This window comes from Eumetopias jubatus, unplaced genomic scaffold (genome assembly GCF_037043125.1).
Source record: "Eumetopias jubatus isolate StellerSeaLion01/CBP00866 unplaced genomic scaffold, mEumJub1_p1.0 scaffold_9, whole genome shotgun sequence".
Classification (NCBI taxonomy): domain Eukaryota; kingdom Metazoa; phylum Chordata; class Mammalia; order Carnivora; family Otariidae; genus Eumetopias; species Eumetopias jubatus.
Window position 1 is genome coordinate 49,327,284 of NW_028274815.1, and position 18,986 is coordinate 49,346,269.

The 18,986-nt window shown below is 52.2% G+C and overlaps 3 protein-coding genes across 8 annotated transcripts; 2 read left to right on the plus strand and 1 right to left on the minus strand.

The window, feature by feature from the left end:
- Nucleotides 1-517: 517 nt before the first annotated feature.
- On the minus strand, nucleotides 518-8,653 carry TTC31 (tetratricopeptide repeat domain 31). Of its 4 annotated transcripts, XM_028116380.2 has the most exons (13): nucleotides 8,554-8,653; nucleotides 8,302-8,390; nucleotides 4,980-5,082; nucleotides 4,626-4,861; nucleotides 4,373-4,456; nucleotides 3,831-3,887; nucleotides 3,650-3,730; nucleotides 3,339-3,533; nucleotides 3,007-3,058; nucleotides 2,831-2,921; nucleotides 2,601-2,742; nucleotides 2,282-2,383; nucleotides 518-2,099 (listed from the first exon to the last, which is right to left on the minus strand). In XM_028116380.2, the coding sequence occupies exons 1-13, from the start codon at nucleotides 8,591-8,593 to the stop codon at nucleotides 1,800-1,802; spliced, it is 1,572 nt and encodes a 523-aa protein (XP_027972181.1). In that variant the 5' UTR covers nucleotides 8,594-8,653; the 3' UTR covers nucleotides 518-1,799. The 4 variants fall into 4 exon arrangements, with proteins under 4 accessions (XP_027972181.1, XP_027972182.1, XP_027972183.1 ...); XM_028116381.2 differs by lacking the exon at nucleotides 8,302-8,390 and having other exon boundaries at nucleotides 8,554-8,625; XM_028116382.2 differs by lacking the exons at nucleotides 4,980-5,082; nucleotides 8,302-8,390 and having other exon boundaries at nucleotides 8,554-8,645.
- A 177-nt stretch (nucleotides 8,654-8,830) lies between these two features.
- On the plus strand, nucleotides 8,831-16,149 carry CCDC142 (coiled-coil domain containing 142). Of its 3 annotated transcripts, XM_028116135.2 has the most exons (9): nucleotides 8,831-9,921; nucleotides 10,241-10,327; nucleotides 10,405-10,554; nucleotides 10,689-10,819; nucleotides 10,892-11,005; nucleotides 14,127-14,241; nucleotides 14,448-14,625; nucleotides 14,753-14,952; nucleotides 15,111-16,149. In XM_028116135.2, the coding sequence occupies exons 1-9, from the start codon at nucleotides 8,913-8,915 to the stop codon at nucleotides 15,365-15,367; spliced, it is 2,241 nt and encodes a 746-aa protein (XP_027971936.2). In that variant the 5' UTR covers nucleotides 8,831-8,912; the 3' UTR covers nucleotides 15,368-16,149. The 3 variants fall into 3 exon arrangements, with proteins under 3 accessions (XP_027971936.2, XP_087882574.1, XP_087882573.1); XM_088026448.1 differs by lacking the exon at nucleotides 10,892-11,005; XM_088026447.1 differs by lacking the exon at nucleotides 10,241-10,327.
- Nucleotides 16,150-16,292: 143 nt separating this feature from the next.
- Nucleotides 16,293-18,850, plus strand: MRPL53 (mitochondrial ribosomal protein L53). Its single transcript, XM_028116389.2, has 3 exons — nucleotides 16,293-16,504; nucleotides 16,605-16,717; nucleotides 16,827-18,850. Exons 1-3 carry the CDS (start codon nucleotides 16,413-16,415, stop codon nucleotides 16,958-16,960), a joined length of 339 nt encoding a protein of 112 aa, XP_027972190.1. The 5' UTR covers nucleotides 16,293-16,412; the 3' UTR covers nucleotides 16,961-18,850.
- Nucleotides 18,851-18,986: the final 136 nt, after the last annotated feature.

Here is an 18,986-nt window from a genome sequence, read left to right on the forward strand (position 1 = left end):
TAATCACCCCTCAAACAAGCACAACCACCTCTCCCCAACTAAGCATGAGCAAAGAACTTCCAGAGCAAATAATTCTTGTTAAGAAGGTACAATTTAGTCCAGTTAATTGGCTCTGAGCCATAATCTCCCTCTACTTGAGGCCTCCTAAATTCCTGTCCGGTGCTTCTACCTCCCATAATCAAAACTTGGATGAACAAAACTCAAGCCTCTCCCACCAAAATGGCCTCTAGATAGTGTATCCTCTGCCAGGTCCTAGAACAAGTGGGCGGGCATTAGGATCACCTGGAGGGCTTAAATGAAACGCAAATTGCAGGGCCCCACTGTTGTACTTTCTGATTTAGAAGGTTGAGGGTGGGGCCTGAGAATGTGTATTTGCAGCAAATTCCCAGGCTGCTGCTGGTCTAGGGACTACACTTGGAGAACCACAGCCCCAGAACTCTGTATCTTGTGACATAAGCAACAATTCACTCATACTCACTTCTTTCCACTGTGGGGGAATCATGAATATGTAGGACTGTTGCAGATAAAAATCAGTTTATTTAGCACACTTTATGTACGAGGCACTTGGTATTTTCTCACACTTTGACTTTCAGTCCTCACAACAGCCCTGTGAGGTAGGGATTACTCCCATTTTACGGATGAGGGACCTGAGGCACAGATGTTGAGAGACCTGCCCAAGGTGACCCAACTTGTGATGGCAGACTTCATTCTGCTATATGGTATTTAAGGAGCCTACTCCGTAAACAAAAAGAATTTGGGAAAGCCCTATATAAAGGAGGTTTTTCAACATCTCCTATACAGGTGTGAATGGTGTTGAGCAAGACCATAGGGTGGCAAGAATCATTTGTCCTGATGAATGGTTCCTCTGGGCAAGGCATTCTGGGAGACCAAGAGTCCCCTGCAGATCCACATTTCAGTGAGCTGAGAGTCCCAGGCAGGGCTAGGGAGGAAGCAGCCAGGCACAGCTGCCAGGATCTTAGAGGAGAAACCACAAGATCATGATTCTCGCACGGCAAGTAGGGAACGACAGCCTTCTTTGGGGGCAGTGACCCTTGGTGGAAATACTGAGTGAACTGACGTGGGGAAATGCTCACTACAACACCCAGTGCTGGAGCAGGGAAAGAGGACAGCCACGGGAGCAGCACCCTGGGCGCCTGCTGAGGTCCCATCAGCCGGAGAGCCAGCAGGGGGGCACCGTGGAGATGCGCGAACCCTGCCACCTCCAGGCAGATGCTGGTAAGGGACTTCCCAAATGTCAACCCCGATGACTCTTCTAGCAGTTGGAGGAGGTGAGACCACTGGGCAAAGGAGAAGTCAGAATGTGCACCAAATGACAGGAAACAAGGCAGGAGGGGCTGGGACTAGAAGAAACAAGGTGAGAGCTGGGCTCAGGAAGATGTGAGCATCTATCAAGATGAAGGGGGGAACTCAGGCCTCATTCATCACCTGAACCCGTTCCTGAGCATAGAGTTCTGCTGGTGAATGAGTCCCCCAGAGCCAAAAAAGAGAGCAAGCCCTATATGCTCCCTTCTGGGTCTGTTATAGTCTGAAAACCCGAACTTCTGTACAGTTCCCTCCATAGTCTTGGTGGATTTTATTTTTCTTTCCTGCCCCCAGAAGAAGCCATCTGCTTCAGAATCAAAGTGGACATGGAGCTCCTTTCTGTCATCAGGTCTCTGTGGCAAGAGGAATGGCCACCAGGGGTTTCTTTAATTATGGCTTTAGACTACAAAGTCTCAAGATATGCAAGGAAGTGGGGGATGCACACATGGCCTGTCCTGTGAGGGACAAGTCTTCCATCATCTGGCCTGAGGTAGATGCTGGGGCCGAAGTCCCAGGATACCAGGGCCGTTTGAGGTGCCCAGGAGATGGAGAGGGTGGGGTCGTCTGCTCTGAGTCGGGGGGAGGGGTGAGTTGGAGTGGCTCAGGAGACAAGGGGGATGATGCAGCGGTGGAGACAGAAGGCCAGCGGCTCTTGGAGCAGTGCTTGGAGGGCGACTGACAGACAGGAGGCTTGAGGGGCCCGGCCCAGATTGGGAAAATGGCTGAGGGAACCCAGTTGACAGATGTGGCTCCCGGATTCCTCCTCTCTGATCTTGCTGAGAAAGGAGAGAGAGAAGCACCTATTACTCCTTTTTAGCAGCACAGCCCAAGCCCCCATCCCACCCATTCCTGCTCCCACTGCCTGCCGGAGGCAGAAGGGAGCGGCGCTCGCTGTGCAAATCCCAGCCAGTTCTCCTGCTGGCCCCTCTCAGCACGCCAGTGGGCCTGGTTCTCTTACCAGAGTGAGGTGCAGAAGGCAAAAGTGGAGCTCCCGGGCTGCATCAGGCTGGGAGCCACCTCTCAGAGTCTCCTGGAACACAGCAGCTGCCTCCTCAAAACGCTTTAGTCCCAGAGGGATTAGAAAGAGGAAAGTTTAAGTATCAAGGGGGTAAAGGAAATTAAAACTGCCCCCTTCCTCAAACTGGCTTAAGCTCCTAGTACCACTGACACCGTGACACTGTGGTACTAGGAGCTTTACTAGAAAATGTCAGTATAGACCCAATCCCTGCCTCATGCAACTCAAATTCCGCCTATGCTTCCAATCTCGGACCCCTTACCTGCAGTCCCATCAGGGCCTTGCCCAGGCGGAAAAGGCCCCGGGGCCAGCCAGGTCGCAGGGTAAGGGCCACCTGGGCATCGGCCAGGGCCCACATGGGCTGACCCAGCCGCTCATGGCAGAAAGAGCGGTTTCCAAATAACCTGATAAAGACAAAGTGGCCAAAAGTCTGGATCCTCAGTGCTTTGCCTTGCCCTGACCTCCCAGCACAGTGGCCAAGCCCCCACTCACCGATGATCCCGGGGGTTGAGCTTCAAGGCCTGGGTGAAGAGAACCACAGCCTTGTGGTAGAAACCATTTTGGGCAAAGCTGGTACCCAACGCTGCAGAGGAAAGAAGGCGGGAGGGTTCGGATGGGACTATCCCAGGGAGGGTAGGGTGAGGAAGGAGAGAGAGAGAGAGTCTCACTTGCCAGCTCCTGGCTCTGGTGTAAGGCAGCTTCCAGCAGTCCCGGAGATGCCTAGGGATAGGGAGCAAAGTCAAGCCGGACTCAGGCCTCAGCTTCCCCAAATCCTCCTTTATTCAAACAATGAATATTGCAGTCAGCATCACCCAACTTATGTAATTCTTATGACAGTTCTGCAAGAGGGTCTCTGAAAGTCCTTCCTATATCCTCCCCAAGGGTCAGAGCCCTACCTTCCTGCAGAAGAAACTACCCAGGGTCAGGGTGTCAATGATGGAGCCTGACCCCAGGTCTCTTAATCCTGGAGCCAGAGAACTCCTTCTATTGGTCACCTCACCTCTGCCTTAGGACTCTGCCTGGGGCTCTCTTCTATTGGGGAGCTCGCTTCCTCCTGGCCCGTCTTCTCTTGGGGGCTCTGGCTTTTGCCTCGAGGCTCCTGGCTCAGTCCCTTCTCTCTGCGGGCGCTGGGAGGCCAATCCCCAACCTTGCGCAAAGCCAGAGACACAAAAGTGCTAGATAGATCCAGTGAGTCCTGTGAGCAGAAAGAAAAGTTAGGAGAGGGTGGGGATGAGGTTATGTCCTGGAGCAGGGGGAAGGGAAGGCGGGGGGGCGGGCAGAGACCAAGAAGAGAAGGAAGGGGACTCTCACCTCTTCCTCACCACACTGTCCCTGAGGAGAGTTCCCGGGGCTGGATGGGGGGCTCCCATCCCCATTTGGGGTGGCCTTGACCTGGAGGGAAGGCAGATGGGGATCACCTTGAGCTGCCTGCCTTCTCAGCTCCCACCCTCCTGGCACCTAGTGTTCTTCAGACCTGCCTGCAGACACTCACTTTGGGCTCCCCACCCTCCTGCTCCAAGCGCTCCTGTCGCTTGCGATCCTTTTGACGCTGCAAATGATAGAGACGATGATGCTGATGATGTGTTTTGAACATTATACGTAAACACACACACACACACACACAGACAAACTTGTATCTTGAAGCCAATTCTTTACATGAACAATAGAGACTATAGGTCCTGTACTGGGTTAAGAGCTTTGCATACACTATCTCATTTAATCCCTGCAGGTCCATGAGGTAGGTTTTGTTGTTATCCTTGTGTTACAGATAAAAAAGCAGATAGGAGAGTCACCAGGCAGAGGTCTCCCAGTAAGAAAGAGGCAGACTCCAACCCAGGTGGTATAGTGTGACTCCAGAACCACCACGCCGTACGGCTTCCACGAGACCCTCACCTCCAGGCTTCTGAGGATCCACTCCCTCTCACAAGAGGATCCACTATGGGCCACCTTGAGTTCTCTCCTGTCCTCATAACGTGTCCCTCTTCCCCTCTCCCAAATCCCTCTGGGTTCCCACTCCTCCTGCCCTCTAGCTACCTTCTTCTTGAGTCGTTTCTTCTCTGCTTTCTGTTTCATGCGCTCCTCTTCAGCCACCAGCTCCTCAGCCAGCTGGTTGGCTTCCTGGAGAAGGAAAGGCAGGTGACAGGAAAAGAGAGAGAGTGACCAAGACAGCCAAAGGGAGGCCAGCAGGATGAAAGGACCCTGAAAGGTCCAGATTAGGGGACAGATGAGGGAATCTGGCAGCCAGAAGAGCACTGGGAGAGGTGAAGCCCCTTGCTGACAGTCTCACCTCTTCGGTCAGCAGGAGCTTCTGGGGCATGGCCACCTGAAGTAGGCTGTCTGAACCACCAGAGGCAGAGGCAGAGGCAGAGGCAGGGGGGCTAGGAGGGCAGGGTTCTGACCCTTGGGGAGGATATAGGAAGGACTTTCGGAGACCACAGTAGGTGCCCAGTCCCTTGACCCCCTTGGCCATGTCACTCTGTCCAGGCGTTTTCCCCTCATCACAGAAATGTTCCAGGAGGTAATCTGTCAGGAGGGATAGGGAGAAGGGAAAGAAAAAGTACATGAGAGAGAGGACCATCTGAGGGCCAGCCCCCCCAGGGTACCAGCCTCGATCCCTGGGCCCGGCCCCTGCACGCCCCACCATGGTGCCACAGCTGTAGCCGCCCGCTGCTCCCGTCCATGTGGATCCGGTGCAGGCCCCGGGGATCACTCTCCACAAGCCGTCGGAGAAAATCCACTATGTCCTGGGAGGGGGAGGGGAGGGGAGGCTGGTGTTGGGGGCAGCTCTAGGAGAGAACAAGGGCCCTGGCTGGGTTGACCCCTCCACCATGACGACCACAAACCAGCCACCGAGCCTGGAGAACCTTACTGGCTGACCTCTCCCCACTCAGCACCTGAAGACACGCTTCTCTGGTTTTCTTGGTATATCACCTCCTTCACTACTCTCTTGCTCCCAAGGGTTCTGTGTGGCCCTCAGCCCAGCCTTCTTCATCACATAAGATCTCCTCCCCTTGACCTGCCACTAGGTTGGCTACACTGAGGCTCAGAAAGAGCCTTCTTACCTGCTCTTCAAGCTATGTCCCCTGTCATATCCTTGAACATGGGCAACCCTACAGAAGCTACTCGGGAGCTACCTCACGCCTAAATGAGAGCAGTAGTTCCTGGCTGGCCTCTCCCCTGCACGTCATCTGTTTTCCCCAAAACCAAGCTCTCAGCAGTTACTTCCCTACTCGGAAACTTCCAGTAATCCCCCACTGCTAGGGCCATAGGCAGGAATGAGTTTTGCTCCTCAGCCTGGGATTTGGAGCCTTCCAAAAAGGTCCCTGGCTGACCCTCCTAATCTTCCCCTGTAATTTGCTCCTGCTTGGCTGCTGTTGTCTCTCAGCTATCAGGTTCCTTCTGGTGTTGGGATCTTCCTTCCAGCTGCCCCCAAAGCCCTCCTGGCTCGGAGCTTCTCACCACACCTTGTCTCATCTTCAAGGTCCAGTTCAAATTCCATCTTCCCTCAAACCTCTTCATCTCCGATGATCTCTGCCCTCACTCAACCAAGCTGTACTCACATAGTCTGTGTTATACAGTTTAGAACCTTATTGTCCACTGCTTTGTATGGTTCTCTCAATTGGCGAGAGGCATGGAACCGGAAAGAACACTTTGCTGCTGGCATCTTAATTCTGGCTTTGCCACTGCCTGGCTGTTTGATTTTGGTCAAGTCATTTAACCTTCCCGAACCTTGGCTTCCTCATTCACAAAATGAGACAAGACTCTTCAAGGCTTCGCCCATTACATTCTGTGGTTCTCAGGAGAATCATTTCCTCAGTTAGTGTCAGCTTTGGAGGAGGACAGGAGTCATCTTGTCCCTGTGTGGCCTATTCAGGCCTAAACAGAGCACACACCTGACTAGGTGGTAGCCCACTGACTGAGAAACTTAGAAGCCACATGAAACTCCAGAGGGCTAAACTAACACATAGGAAGGACTTCAGATCACGGAGGTATAGTCAACTTTCTAAACAGTTTTAGAGGCAGGGTATCCTTCAGGAGATAGTCCTGACTCAACAGCATCTTCATGGACACTGCTGTGTGCATTCATCAAGTCTTACTCTCAAATTCAACTTCCTCGTGGGTTTAATTCAACTTCCTAACTGGCCCAGTCTAGTCATTTCTTTCTTTTCTTTTCTTTCTTCCTTTCTTTTCTTTCTTCCTTCCTTCCTTCCTTCTTTCTTTCTTTTTAAGATTTTACTTTATTTATTTGAGGGAGAGAGAGAGAGAGCACAAGCTGGGGGAAAGGCAGAGGGAGAGAGAGAAGCAGGCTCCCTCAGCAGGGAGCCTGATATGGGGCTCAATCCCAGGACCCTGGGATCATGATCTGAGCTGAAGGCAGACACTTAACTGACTGAGCCACCCAGGCGCCCCTCAGTCTAGCCATTTCTAAAAACAAACAAAAAAGGGATTACCTTGACCTTCTACTTCTCCCCAAAGCACAGTCTATGGTACTCTCTTAATTCACCACATGGCCAAACACGATCTGGCTCCCCAGTCCTCCATGAATCATCTCCTACCCTCTGGTCTCACCTCTAGCTACAGTGATCAGTGGTCTCCTCTAAAGTTCCTACAACACACCAAGTGTGCTCCCATCTCAGGGCTTTTGTCCTTGTTACTTCTGCTCCCTGGGATGCTCTTTCCCCAGTGAATGGCTCACCCCTTCAGATCCCTGCTTAAACCTTTCCCAGGAGGCCCTGACTACTCCCTTTAAAAAGAGAAACTCCATTCAGCACTTCCCATCCTTCTTGTTTTACTTTTCCTTGCATTTTTCATATTTGGCATACTATATTGTTTATTTGTTGACTGGCCGCCTCTACTAGATGCTTCTAATTCATTGACTAAAAGGATTTTTGTGTTTGGTTTACTCCTGTCTTCCCAGTACCTAACACAGTGCCTGGTACATTGGTGGTGCTCAGTAAGTGTGTTGAATGAGCAAAGGCACAGAGATTGGTGAGGAGACTATTCTATTAGAGATGCAGCCAGGACTGGGTCTGAAGAACCCTGTGTGACCCAGTGAGTTTGGACTTTGTCTTGTCACTGATGGGAGTGGGCCTGATCTGGGGAGTGAAGCACTCAAGGGAAACAGCACTGGGGAAGGAGGTGATTCTAGGGGTGGAATGTTTAGTTAGGAGGCCCCTATGACAGAAAGAATGAATTCTTAAACTAAGGCAGTGGCAGCAGGAGCAGGAATGGAAATGATGGGCTTGAGTCAAGAGACATTTCCGAAGTGGATTTTAGTGACTGACTAAATGTGTGAGGTAAAGGAAAGGGAGGATTATATACAATGATTCTCAGATTTCTGCATTAAGTAACTGGATGTCAGTTTGCGTTATCAGCCAAAACTAAGGTTAGAGGAAAAGCAGCCAACTTGCAAAGTAGATGAATTAACTGATGGACTTGCTGAGTTTGAGGTTTTGGAGATACCCAGGAAGCAGCTGGAAACACAGCTTCTCAAGTGCTCCCAAATCTGATGCTGTCCCTCCCTCAATAACCCTATCACCTACTTGAGGACATCCAAGCCCTTGTGCCAGACAAAGCATTTCATGCTACTTGCTGCCTTTTCCCCAGTTCATTTCTTACAGTTCCAACCAAACCACTCAGGTCTCACTTCAGTGAGGTTCTCGAAACTCTTCCTTGCCTTGGTGTCTTTGCTCACACTCTTCCCTCTGTTCATAAGCTCTTACCCTAAGGAATTCCCACCCACTCCCCAATTCTCAACTCAGAGACCCTCGTCCGCCCAATCCTGCTCACTTCCACCACCCTCCAACTGCCACGCGCTCCTCCAAGCCCGAGCCCGAGGCCACGCCTTCACGGAGCGCTCGGAGCCTAGTGTGGCGCCCGGCTGTGGCAGGGCTCAACACAGCTGGCTGGAAAGAGGCGTGACCGAAATAAACAGGGCAAGGGAGAGCTCGGAGTCCTTTTACCTCGGTGCCGTAGTCCTCAGGACCGAATTCCTGGCAGAGTTTGGGGACAGCAGCGACCCCCAGCGGGCAGCCAGGCCTCAGAGGACAGTCTATAGTAAAGGAAGGCGGTGGCGCGTCAAGGGGCTCGGGATAGATGGGCCGGAGCCTTCCACCCACCGCGTGAAGCACAAGACCCTACTGAAAACAGGTAGACCCAAGTGGGGCTGTCCCTCCCCTCCTGGACCCCCTTCCCGTCTTGTCACACCTGCTTACCTAGCTTTATCCGCCCCACTGTCTTCGGAATCGGCGCCATCTCCCATCAACAGTGACCCGAAACTGAAAGATGGTCTGGTATTTGATACCGCCGGGGGGCGGAGTAGGACAGAGTAGGCCGCCATCTTTGTTAGGGGCAGAAGCCTCCGATTACGGAGCGCGAGAGAGTCCACAACGGTCCCAGCGGCTCCCGGGCTACACAGGACGGGCCCTGGGACGGGGCGGAGTCCCGGCGGCAGCGGGCGTTGGGCAGTGCGGGGAGGTGGGAATCGTTAGGTTCGTTCCGGACACGGCGCCCCACGGCCCAGGCGTCTCGCTCCAGTGGCCTTCTGCCTCCGCTCGCTGCCGTGCCGCCGTTGATGGCGCAACCCGGAGGCGCTGCGGAGGAGCAGTGGGAGAGAAGGCAGGCGGGGACTCCTCGCGGGGACTTTCGTGGCTGGCCGTGGCTGCCGGTTGCCGGGAGCATCCCCTGCCTGTACCCGCGGCCCCGCGGAGCTCGGGGAGGGCTGCCGTGGTGGGCGGCGCCGGCGGACGCAGGAGAGCACCAAGAGGAAGGCGCCGCGGACTCGTGGCGGGAGCCCGCAGCCGGCCGCCCGATACCTCCCGCGCTGCAGCGTCTCCGGGCGGTGTTGCTGCGGCTGCATCGCGAGCGGCAGCAGCTCCTCCATGCCCGGGACTGCGCCCGCCACCTACAGGCGGCCGTGCGCCTCCTGAGGATCCTGAGTCCCAGCGCGCAGGTCCCCGGCCCCGGCCCCTTGCCTCAGCTCTGCCGCGACCTGCTACCGCACCCTTCCCGAGGGGCTGTCCTGCGAATCGGCCTGCGGGAGACTCCCATACGGCACCTCCTGGCGCGTCCCGTCGGACTGGCAACCCAGCGCCTGGATGCTGCCATCGAGATGCAGCTTCGGGCTCTGGGTCGCGAGCCGGCCAGCCCCGGCTTGTCGTCCCAACTTGCCGACGTGCTGCTGGCACTTCCCGCCTACCACCAGCTGCAGGGAAAAGCCTTGAGCCATGTCCCCGGGGCAGCGCGCCCTTTCCCGCCGGCCCGTGTGCTCCGCCTCCTGACGGGGGAGCGGGGTTGCCAGGTGGCTCGTCAGCTAGATGAGGCGCTCAAGGGATCGGGCTTGCGGGATCAGCTCCGCAGTCGGTGCCAAGAGGAGCGGGAGCTGCTGCCCGGGCTGCTGGGGCTGCTGGGGGACGTGGCGGATTCAGCCAGCAGTGGACTGGGGCTTGAAGGGGCTGGAGCCCTTTGGAGCCGGTACTGGACCCTGCTGTGGGCAGCTTGTGCTCAGAGTCTGGACCTAAGTCTAGGACCCTGGAGGGACCGCAGGGCAGCGGCACAACAGCTGAGTCAGGCCCTGAGTCAGGGTGAGTGATGGGCCTGGGTGGGCATTGGGGAAGACTGGGATCTCTTTCTTCTCCCTAGCCACGTCACTCCCCTTCCAGCCAGACTGCAAAAGCAGGCCCTTTAGAATGAACACTACCACCCCCACCGCTTACTCCCACCCCTCTAGCCCCCCTCCCCACCCGACAGGCTATAGCATCTGGGCTTTCAAGGCCAGTCTTGTTTTCCACTCAAGTCTTCAGTCTTGGTGGAAGCCTCCCCTCTTCCCCCATCATTGAGTGGGCAGTGGTTCTGGAAAAGAGAGGCCTTCTTTTCAGGCTCCAGAGCCATTTCTCCCACTAGCATCCCTGCCTCAGGAGTGTGAGAAGGAGTTGGCTTCTTTGTGTCGCAACCTATTTCATCAGTCTCTTACCTGGAGCTGGGACCAAGGTGAGAAGGAAGGGGCATTGGGAGTGAAACAGCCCCAGATTGCCCCTTCCTCATCAAACCGTATCCCTCATCCTCAGGTTTCTGCCAGGCCTTGGGATCTGCTGGTGAAGATCAGAGCAGCCTTCCCTCATCCTCTCATACCACTGAACTTTTGCAACAGCTCTTCCCTCCTCTCTTGGATGCCCTTCGAGAACCCAGGTCAGGGCTACTCCTCTGTCAGCCTCCAGGTGAGACAAGGTGCTGGGGATGGAGGAACAGAACAGTTGAATATGTCCCCTTTATTCTTTTACTCTGTTCTGAAGCCTGCCCCCTCCCAGAGGGGTTCTGTGACCCCTCAGATACTGCATCCTCCTCTCCCCAGGTCCTGCACCACTTGCTCTGGGGCTCTGTACCCTGCAGACCACCTTGGTCTGGTTTTTGGGCAAAACTCAGCAGCATCTGGCAGCGTGGGCCCCAGGTTCCTTCCTGGTCCTGATCCAGAAGAACTTACCTGTGAGTAGCTAGCGAATGGGAAGGGGAGCAGTCTGGGCTGGGCTCAAATTTCACTTCCTGTTTCTGCCAAAGCCTCTATTGCACGAGGCAGCAGCTCTGTCTAGACTGGCCTCAGAGGAAATTTTGGCCCTGGAAGTGGAGCAGCAGCTGGGCCTGGAGATCCAGAAGCTAACTGCACAGATCCAGGTGAGAAGAGCAGGGGCCCTGACAGTGGCAGTTTAAGAGTCAGTTCTGTGCCCAGTTTGGGGGTTGGGGTGGTGGTAGTTGTGGAACATTCCAGTGACTTGGAATCTCCTTGGAGTCTCTGCTGAATTTATTTTTTCTTGCTCTGTTCATTTTTTGTTCTCTCTTTCCTTAGCTTATTACAGAAAACTTCAAACATATACAAAATTAGAGAGAAGAGTATAATGGACCCCATATTCCTGCCACTGAGGCTTTTAACAATTATCAACTCATGGTCAATTTTGTTTCACCTATATGTCAGGCTCTCATTTTGTGATGTTAATAGCCACTGATGATCACTACCTAGATCCATTATTTTATTAGGGGGTGCAAAGTGGTGATATTCCAGTTCTATCATATCTTCTTCATTTATTAGTTGACTTACTCCTATAAAATAAAATTTGCCCTCATTAATTACTTGGTTACTTTGAAGTATATTTTATAGAGAAAAAGCAAGATAAATGATTGATTCTTTCCTTTTGCCTACTTTTTTATTTTTATTTTTTTTTAAGATTTTATTTATTTATTCATGACAGACAGAGAGAGAGAGAGAGAGAAGCAGAGGGAGAAGCAGGCTCCCAAGGAGCAGGGAGCCCAATGCAGGACTCGATCCCAGGATCCTGGGATCATGACCTGAGCCGAAGGCAGACGCTTAACCATCTGAGCCACCCAGGCGCCCCTTGCCTACTTTTTTTAAAAAAAGCTTTTATTTGAGAGAGAGAGAGAGCATGAGCAGAAGGAGGGGCAGAGGGAGAGGGACAGGCAGACTCCCTGCTGAGTGCACAGAGGTGGGGGTGGGGGGTCTGGATCCCAGGACCCAAGATCATGACCTGAGCCAGTCAGCCACTTAACCACTGAACCACCCAGGGGCCCCTCCTTTTACTTACTAGCTTTGAGACAATGTTTCTCCTCTTTTCTACATATATCATTTACATTTTCATTAAAGTAATACATGTCCATAGTTTAAATGTGAAATAGGATATTATTTCAGAAGGTTCTAATGAAAAACATAGCACCTTAATTGCCCCCACCCCACCTCTGCTTCCTGTTCCACAGTGATAACCTTCATCCACTCTTGTCTGTCTTCTAATATTTTATTTTATTCTAAACTTATGAATAAAATTATTATACTTCTATTTTAATTTTTCCCCATTTTGTACAGTATCTGTTCCTACTATGGAAGATGTTTCTGTTTTTTTGTTTTCTCTTCCTGCCCAAGTTTCTCCTCTGCCCTGAACAGGGGCAAGGCTACAGAGTTCGGGCTTTGTCCCGATGCTCCTTTTCTCTCTGCACTCCTGCTTACCCACAGTGCTTTGGTGCTATGCGCTGCGCCTCCCCTCCCCCCACCCCACAGCACACACAGTTTAGCCCTAAGCTACCATCTGCATCTGCCTGTTCCACCTCAATTTATTACTGCCTCCTTCAACTAAACATACCCCAGAGCAGGCTCCTCATGAGGATGTTGGACAGTGATGGCCATGGGAACTCTGAGGAAGGCAGGCCACGGCAGGCATGTCATTAGGGAGGCTCCATATAGGGTCTGTGGCTTGAGCTGGTGGCTAGGCAGCCTCAGACAAGTGGCAGAGGTTACTGGAGGTGGGAAGTTCCTAGTTCCTTTAGGGAGTAGTGGGGAGATGACCCGACCAAAGCAGAAACTCCGTGTGTGTGTGTGCACACACATGCATGCACACACACACTTTCGTCCAAGGTTGGGTGGGGGACTGTGGAGAAGAAAGCATAAAATTGTGGAGGGCACTGAACAGCAGCCCACAGAATTTGGGCTTTGTCTCATGAATGATGGAAAGCCATGGGAAGAGCAGGAGGGGTGTGGAGGCTGTGATAGAGTCTGACCCAGCTATAGTGGTCAGGTTGGGAGGTGAGGAGATATAAGAGAAGCGTTTGGCTCTTGGTAGTTGTGAGAACAGGGAGAGGGACAGTGTGCTTAGCACGTGAACTAACCATTGTGGGAAGGACTCTGCATGCCTCGTTCCTCTGCCTGGTGATTGCACTGTTGGGTATCTGCTCTGGGCATCCTCTGCATATGGCACTGGGATGGGAAAGAGGAATCAGACATTGTAAGTTCTCTCCTCAGGTGGGCTGTGACATCCCAGACAGAAAGACTATTTCATAGTGTGACCTTGTGTGTCCTCAGAGTATTGAGTGCAGGGAGATTCCTAACAAATGTCAGTTGACAACAGGGTCATTTCTTTGCCATAAATAAGAGGGAGTTTTGGTTTTCAGGAGAGGAGAGGAAGAATTTGGATTTAGGATAGGCTGTTTTCAGGACAGATATGTACCAGGAACTGCTTGGGCTCCACTTCCCCCCGTCTGGCCCCCAGACCCCTTCTTCCCTTCAGGCTAACAGGCATTCAGTCATCTTGCCTTTACAGAGCTGCCACCACATTACCCATTTCTTGGGGTTCCTCTCCAGGATGGGCTGTAGAGACCCCCCTCTTTTTTGCTCTCCCATTCCAAAAAGATAACCTATCAAAGCACAGAAACCAAACCAGCACATGGGCCTTTTCTTGCTTTATAGTTTACTCTGGGGAAATGGAAGTAGGGTGTAAAAAATACTCAGTGTAAGGACATTCCAAAGTTCCTGAATCTCAGAAAGTTACAGTTGTTGCTCCTGGTCTGCATATAGTTCCTGCCTTCCTTTCATGGATGTAGATCATACAATTCCTCTTTTCTTCAGCCTCTGCCTATCTATAGATCATGCAGACCCCCCTCTCTAGCATTTGCTTTGGAACATTCGTAGTGGTGAGGGTGTCTCCCCTTTTTTCCTATTCGTGTTCCTAGAGAGTAAAATTATCCCGGAGGATTTCTAGACACTGAACCAAGCTGAGGAGAGCAGGGTAATCCTATGTCAATTGTCTGTAATCTTTTCGGGGTCCAGGCCTTTAGGAAAACCCAATAAAAGCTAGGGCATCTCTCCTCAAAACCGCCCAAGCCCATAGAATTATGCACACAATTCTGTTCTAGGGCTTTATGGAAGCCAGGTTCAACACCTCAGATTTAGAAGAGCATCATAACTTGGCAAGTCCCTAACAGATAAGCCCCTTTTACTTTCTCCATATGTCCACAGCTCCTGCCTGAAGAGTCACTAGGTCTCTTTTTTCAAGAATGTCATAAACAAGCCACACAGGGCTTCGAACTCTACATGCCACGGGGTCGGTACTGGCGGCATCGTCTCTCTCCTGGTAACTCCTCTTCCCAGCATGCCCTTCCACAGTTCCCAGGGGATAATAGTCTCCCGTCCCCTCCACATCCTAGCTCCACTCCTCTGTCTCCAGCCTTGTCCTCGCCTTCTATGCCTCTGCAAATCCTATCATCTTCCCGCAAACACTGCCAGGGGCTCAGCGGAGCTCCACAGCCTCATATCCTGTCCTTTCTCTTCTCGCTCTAGAACTGCCCAGCGTTCCTAGCGAGTATGCTGGGTTGGTTGTTCGCACTGTACTGGAGCCTGTGTTGCAAGGATTGCAGGGATTGCCACCCCAAGCCCAGGCCCCTGCCCTTGGCCAGGCCCTGACAGCCCTCCTGGGTGCCTGGCTTGACCACATCCTCGCGCATGGGATCCGGTTCAGGTGGGGAGAAAAGGAGGCAACGGCAGAGGGCGGGATGGAACTGGAAAAGGGGAGGGGATAGGTGGGGCAGAGCCGTTGGAGAGGCAGTAGAGGCAGGTGGCCGCATTGTACCTTGGCCTTCATTCAGCCTGCAGGGGGCGCTGCAGCTCAGACAAGACTTTGGAGTGGTCCGGCAGTTGCTGGAGGAGGAGCAGTGGGGCCTGTCCCCTGAACTTCGCCAGACTCTGCTCACCCTCAACATCTTCCAGAGGCTGGATGGGGCCCTGCTGTGTCTATTCCAGCAGCCCCTGCCCAAGCCTGAGGTCCAGAGGAGGGCTCCCTGTTGCTGTGAGTCACTGTTCCCCAACTCTAGGCTCTCTTTGCTCTGCCCCTTGCTACTTTACGTGCCCTACCTCCCATCCTCATCAGTGACCTCGTGTGGTTGTCATTAGTGGTCAAACCCCCTCCTCCTGCCCACTGCCTGTCTTCCACTCCTGCCTTCTCAGGTACATGCAATGAGGTCCAGTCCATGGAACTGCCCAGCAGCAGCCTCAACAGCCTGGAAAGCTTGGAGCCCCCTCTTCAGCCTGGAGCACCCCCAGCCCAGACAGCTCAGCTGCTAAGCACACTATGGGGAGGGGGGCCTAGCCCGGAGGCTTACCTGGTGGGAAATCAGCAGGCCTGGCTTGCCTTGAGGCAGCACCAGCGCCCCCGATGGCACTTGCCTTTTCTTTCCTGCCTGGGGATCAGTCCTGAATCCTAAGGAGCCTGGGACCAGGAGCCAGAAAGTCAGAGCTCCCCATCTCTGGCTGGAAAAGCCCAGACATTTAGAACTGCATATTAAAGAAGCCTACATTTGGGAACTTAGAAGAAAGGTGACCTGAGAACCACAAGCTACATAGAGCCTGGAGTTATAAGCGAGGAATCCAAGATCAATCCAGTACCTGCAATCCAGAGTAAAGAGCCAAACCACAGCCTGGAACCTGGAGGTCAGGCCTAGTTCCCCAACAGTGAAGACCTCTCAGGGCTAGGTGGTGCGAGAAGGGCCATAGGGTTGGATCCCAGAGGAAAGGGAAAGAGAAAAACCAATAGAAAGCAGAGAGACGAGGATGCCACTTTTAAGTCCCAGGAGCCAGGCTAAACACAAAGTTAGTTTAGGAACCACAGAGGTGGAATAGGCATTTCTACACTTGGATCAGTCCCGAGGGTTCTGTTACCCTGTACTCGCTGTCTCGTAGCTATCTTCAGTCACTTAAGAATACTGGGCTAAAGGACCTTCACGTTTAAACTGTGGTTACTCAGAGTTCAACATGTTTAATCCTCAGTTACCAGAGTAGGGTTTACCCCCTGGTAGCTGTATAATCCCTGCCATGGTCGTGTCCTCACCGAAGGGACCAGCGCTTAAGATGGTGTTGACCTAGATCTGGCACAGCCGCGTACAGCGTACGTAAGGGGTAAAGGCTGCAGAAGACGGACGTGTTATCGGAGCCAGGCGCAACGGCTTTTGCAATATTTATCGTCTTCACCGTGGTCCAAGAGGACTGTTAATGATAGGTGTTTACTGACCGCTTACTTTGGGGCCCTCCACACCCTGTGTGGAAACTACCTCCCTCCCTGCTGGACTTCCTCCTCCTCTCGGGCTGGGGAGCCCGGGGCGGCGGTCGGGGTGGGGGGCAAGCACCACCGAACGCTGGCGCCGGAGTCGGAGGGTCGGAGAGCCGCACCCCGCAGCAGCCGAGGGCAGGAAGGGGAGCGTTGCAGTAGAGGACACTTCCGTCCGTACGAGGCCTTCCGGGGCGGAGGTCACCATGGCGGCGTCCTTGGCTCGGCTCGGCCTCCGATCTGTGAAGCAGGTTCGGGTTCAATTCTGCCCCTTCGAGAAGAATGTGGAGTCGACGAGGTACGAGGCGGAAGGAGTGGGGACGGGAAGGGGCCGCGTCTTCCTCCTGCCGGGGGTCTAGCCCCCTCGGCCGAGCGCTCAAGCAGTTTTCCCTCCGCAGGACCTTCCTCCAGGCGGTGAGCAGCGAGAAGGTCCGTTCCACTAACCTCAACTGCTCGGTGATTGCGGACGTGAGGCACGACGGCTCCGAGCCCTGCGTGGACGTGCTGTTCGGTGGGCTCCGGTGGGGAGGCGGGCGGGAGGGGTGTCGGGCAGCCCGCGCGGGCCCTCAGTCCCGGCCCCGCCGCCCTCCCGGTGCCTGACTCGTTTGTTTCTTCCCCAGGAGACGGGCATCGCCTGATTATGCGCGGCGCTCACCTCACCGCCCAGGAAATGCTCACAGCCTTTGCCTCCCACATCCAGGCCAGGGCTACAGCGGGAAGCGGGGACAAGCCCGGCGCTGGTACCGGGCGCTGACAGCACAGAAGAGCCCAACAATCAGATTTTAGGTTGGGATTGCTAGGATACCTACCTAAGAAGAGCTTGAAAGACTTCATCACTCGAATCACCGTCTGAAGGGATACGGAGCGCCAAAAAAAAAAAAAAAAAAAAAGTGAGAGTCCTGTGATTACTGATAAGCCAACGTTTCTGGAACGAGACACGATCAGATAGGGGCCTGGACAAACTTGAATTTATTTCACTTTCTTACCATCGCCGCGTGCTTACCCCTGTTGAATTTGGCTTCTCCCATCACTCGCTCAAGGTACCTTTTACTCATCAGCCAAATCCAGTGCTGTTTTTCTCGGTCCTCATCTTTCCATCTCAGTAGCATCTGTCACTTTTAATTCACTCCCTTGTGGAACTTCTCCTCCTCTTGGGTCTTTTTCCTTTTAATCATAAAAGTGTACTGCTCTCATCCTTCACTTTTTTCTCTTTCTGGGGCATCTCATCCTCTGTCATAACAGAGGGTTAAATCCTGCATTTCTGTTTGGCTCTAATCTCAACTACTGTGCTAAAGTCAGGTTACATACTACTGATTTCCTCCAAATTCCACAACACTCTTTGTCCAAAATAGAATTGATAATCTTACATACACCTATACTTGTCTCTTCCCCTGTCTTCCCCATTACTTTTAAGGGCACTCATCTGCTCAGCCACTGGGGCTGGAAACCATAGCATTATCTCTGGTTCTGCCCTCTCCCTTTCCCTGCATATCTAGTCAGTAAGTTTAGAATATTCTGTCTTAAACAAAAGCTTCTGAAATGTTTTCTCCATTCCCATTCATTTAACTGTATCATTGTATTCTCCACCCAGTCTCCTTTTTTTCTGATTGTTTTTTCCGCTGCTTAACTTTATTTTTCAAAGCACATCACTGTTTTTATGTCTTGCTACTACTTGTTTCACATTGTGCCTAACATGATTCTCATACTGGGTGTGGATCATGAAATCAATTTAGGGGGATAAATCAGTCTTTAAGAAACAAAAGTAAAATAGAACAAAAAGTATGAGAGTGCATGGCACAGGAACGGGAAGTATTCTTTTAAGAAATTTTTCAGCCTATAATCATTAATATACATATATAAAATAGAAAGTATGTATATATGTGTGTATCTGCATGTACTTGGTTGCAGTATAGAATTACTCTTACCTCGGATTGTAGGAAAAATGGTTGATGGCCACAGGTTTAGAGAACTTCAGAATGCTTAGCTAGGCAATCAAGGATCTCTTGACCCTGGCTGCTTGTGTCCTTTGCCAAATACATTTTCCATGACTTTGCTACAGCGATAGTACACTGCTGCTCTGCTTAAAAGGGTGCAATCTTCAAAAGCGAGTTTTTCCCCCTCCCCTTTTAAAAAAGAAACTACCAAAAAACAACCTACCAGGAGGAAGTATGGTGTAGTAAAGAGCCAGAATTCCTGGGGTTGAAATCCTAACTTCGTCCCTACGTAGCTCTGTGACTGTGGGAAAATTACTTAGTCTCAGTGCCTGTTTCCTCACTAGTAAAATGGGGATAATAGTACCTATCTCCTAGGACTGTTGAGAGGATTAAATTGAGTTGATAACTGTAAAGCGCCTAGAACATTACCGTGAGCACAAGTGTTGTCTAGGGCCTTATGCTATAGCCGAAAGGATACTGACCGCCTAGATTGTAGTTCCTCAGCTTGATGGTTAACTGGCTGTTCTCTCTGGCCAGATTTTACCACTCTCCTCATCTGTAAAAATGGGGATGGTTCAGACATTGCTGTAAACATAGATTGAATGCTGGCACTGTGCACTTGAGGTTGGGGCTGTTTTCTCTGTGTCCCCTGCACTTTACATAGTGCCTGATGCATAGTGTGCAATAAACATGTGTAGAATTTACAAATATTTACTATCTACCTTGTACCTGTAACTTTGATTAGTACTGCATACAAAGATGAATAATGAAACTCGGGTATGTAATGAGTGCTGCAATAGAGATATGAACTAGATGCAATGGTAGCAAGAAAGATGAAGACAGGAG

What these genes read in the sequence shown, in the direction of transcription:
- TTC31 (XM_028116380.2), bottom strand. Translation starts at nt 8,593, where the DNA reads ATGGCGCCGATTCCGAAGACAGTGGGGCGGATAAAGCTAG. An exon ending in AGCTCCTGCTGACCGAAGAG is followed by an intron (nt 4,457 to 4,625) that starts GTGAGACTGTCA and finishes TTCCTTCTCCAG; the next exon opens with GAAGCCAACCAGCTGGCTGA. An exon ending in AGGCCCTGATGGGACTGCAG is followed by an intron (nt 2,384 to 2,600) that starts GTAAGGGGTCCG and finishes CTGGGACTAAAG; the next exon opens with CGTTTTGAGGAGGCAGCTGC.
- CCDC142 (XM_028116135.2), top strand. Translation starts at nt 8,913, where the DNA reads ATGGCGCAACCCGGAGGCGCTGCGGAGGAGCAGTGGGAGAGAAGGCAG. An exon ending in TACCTGGAGCTGGGACCAAG is followed by an intron (nt 10,328 to 10,404) that starts GTGAGAAGGAAG and finishes CCTCATCCTCAG; the next exon opens with GTTTCTGCCAGGCCTTGGGA. An exon ending in GCGCATGGGATCCGGTTCAG is followed by an intron (nt 14,626 to 14,752) that starts GTGGGGAGAAAA and finishes GCCTTCATTCAG; the next exon opens with CCTGCAGGGGGCGCTGCAGC.
- MRPL53 (XM_028116389.2), top strand. Translation starts at nt 16,413, where the DNA reads ATGGCGGCGTCCTTGGCTCGGCTCGGCCTCCGATCTGTGAAGCAGGTT. An exon ending in AAGAATGTGGAGTCGACGAG is followed by an intron (nt 16,505 to 16,604) that starts GTACGAGGCGGA and finishes TTCCCTCCGCAG; the next exon opens with GACCTTCCTCCAGGCGGTGA. An exon ending in CTGCGTGGACGTGCTGTTCG is followed by an intron (nt 16,718 to 16,826) that starts GTGGGCTCCGGT and finishes TTTCTTCCCCAG; the next exon opens with GAGACGGGCATCGCCTGATT.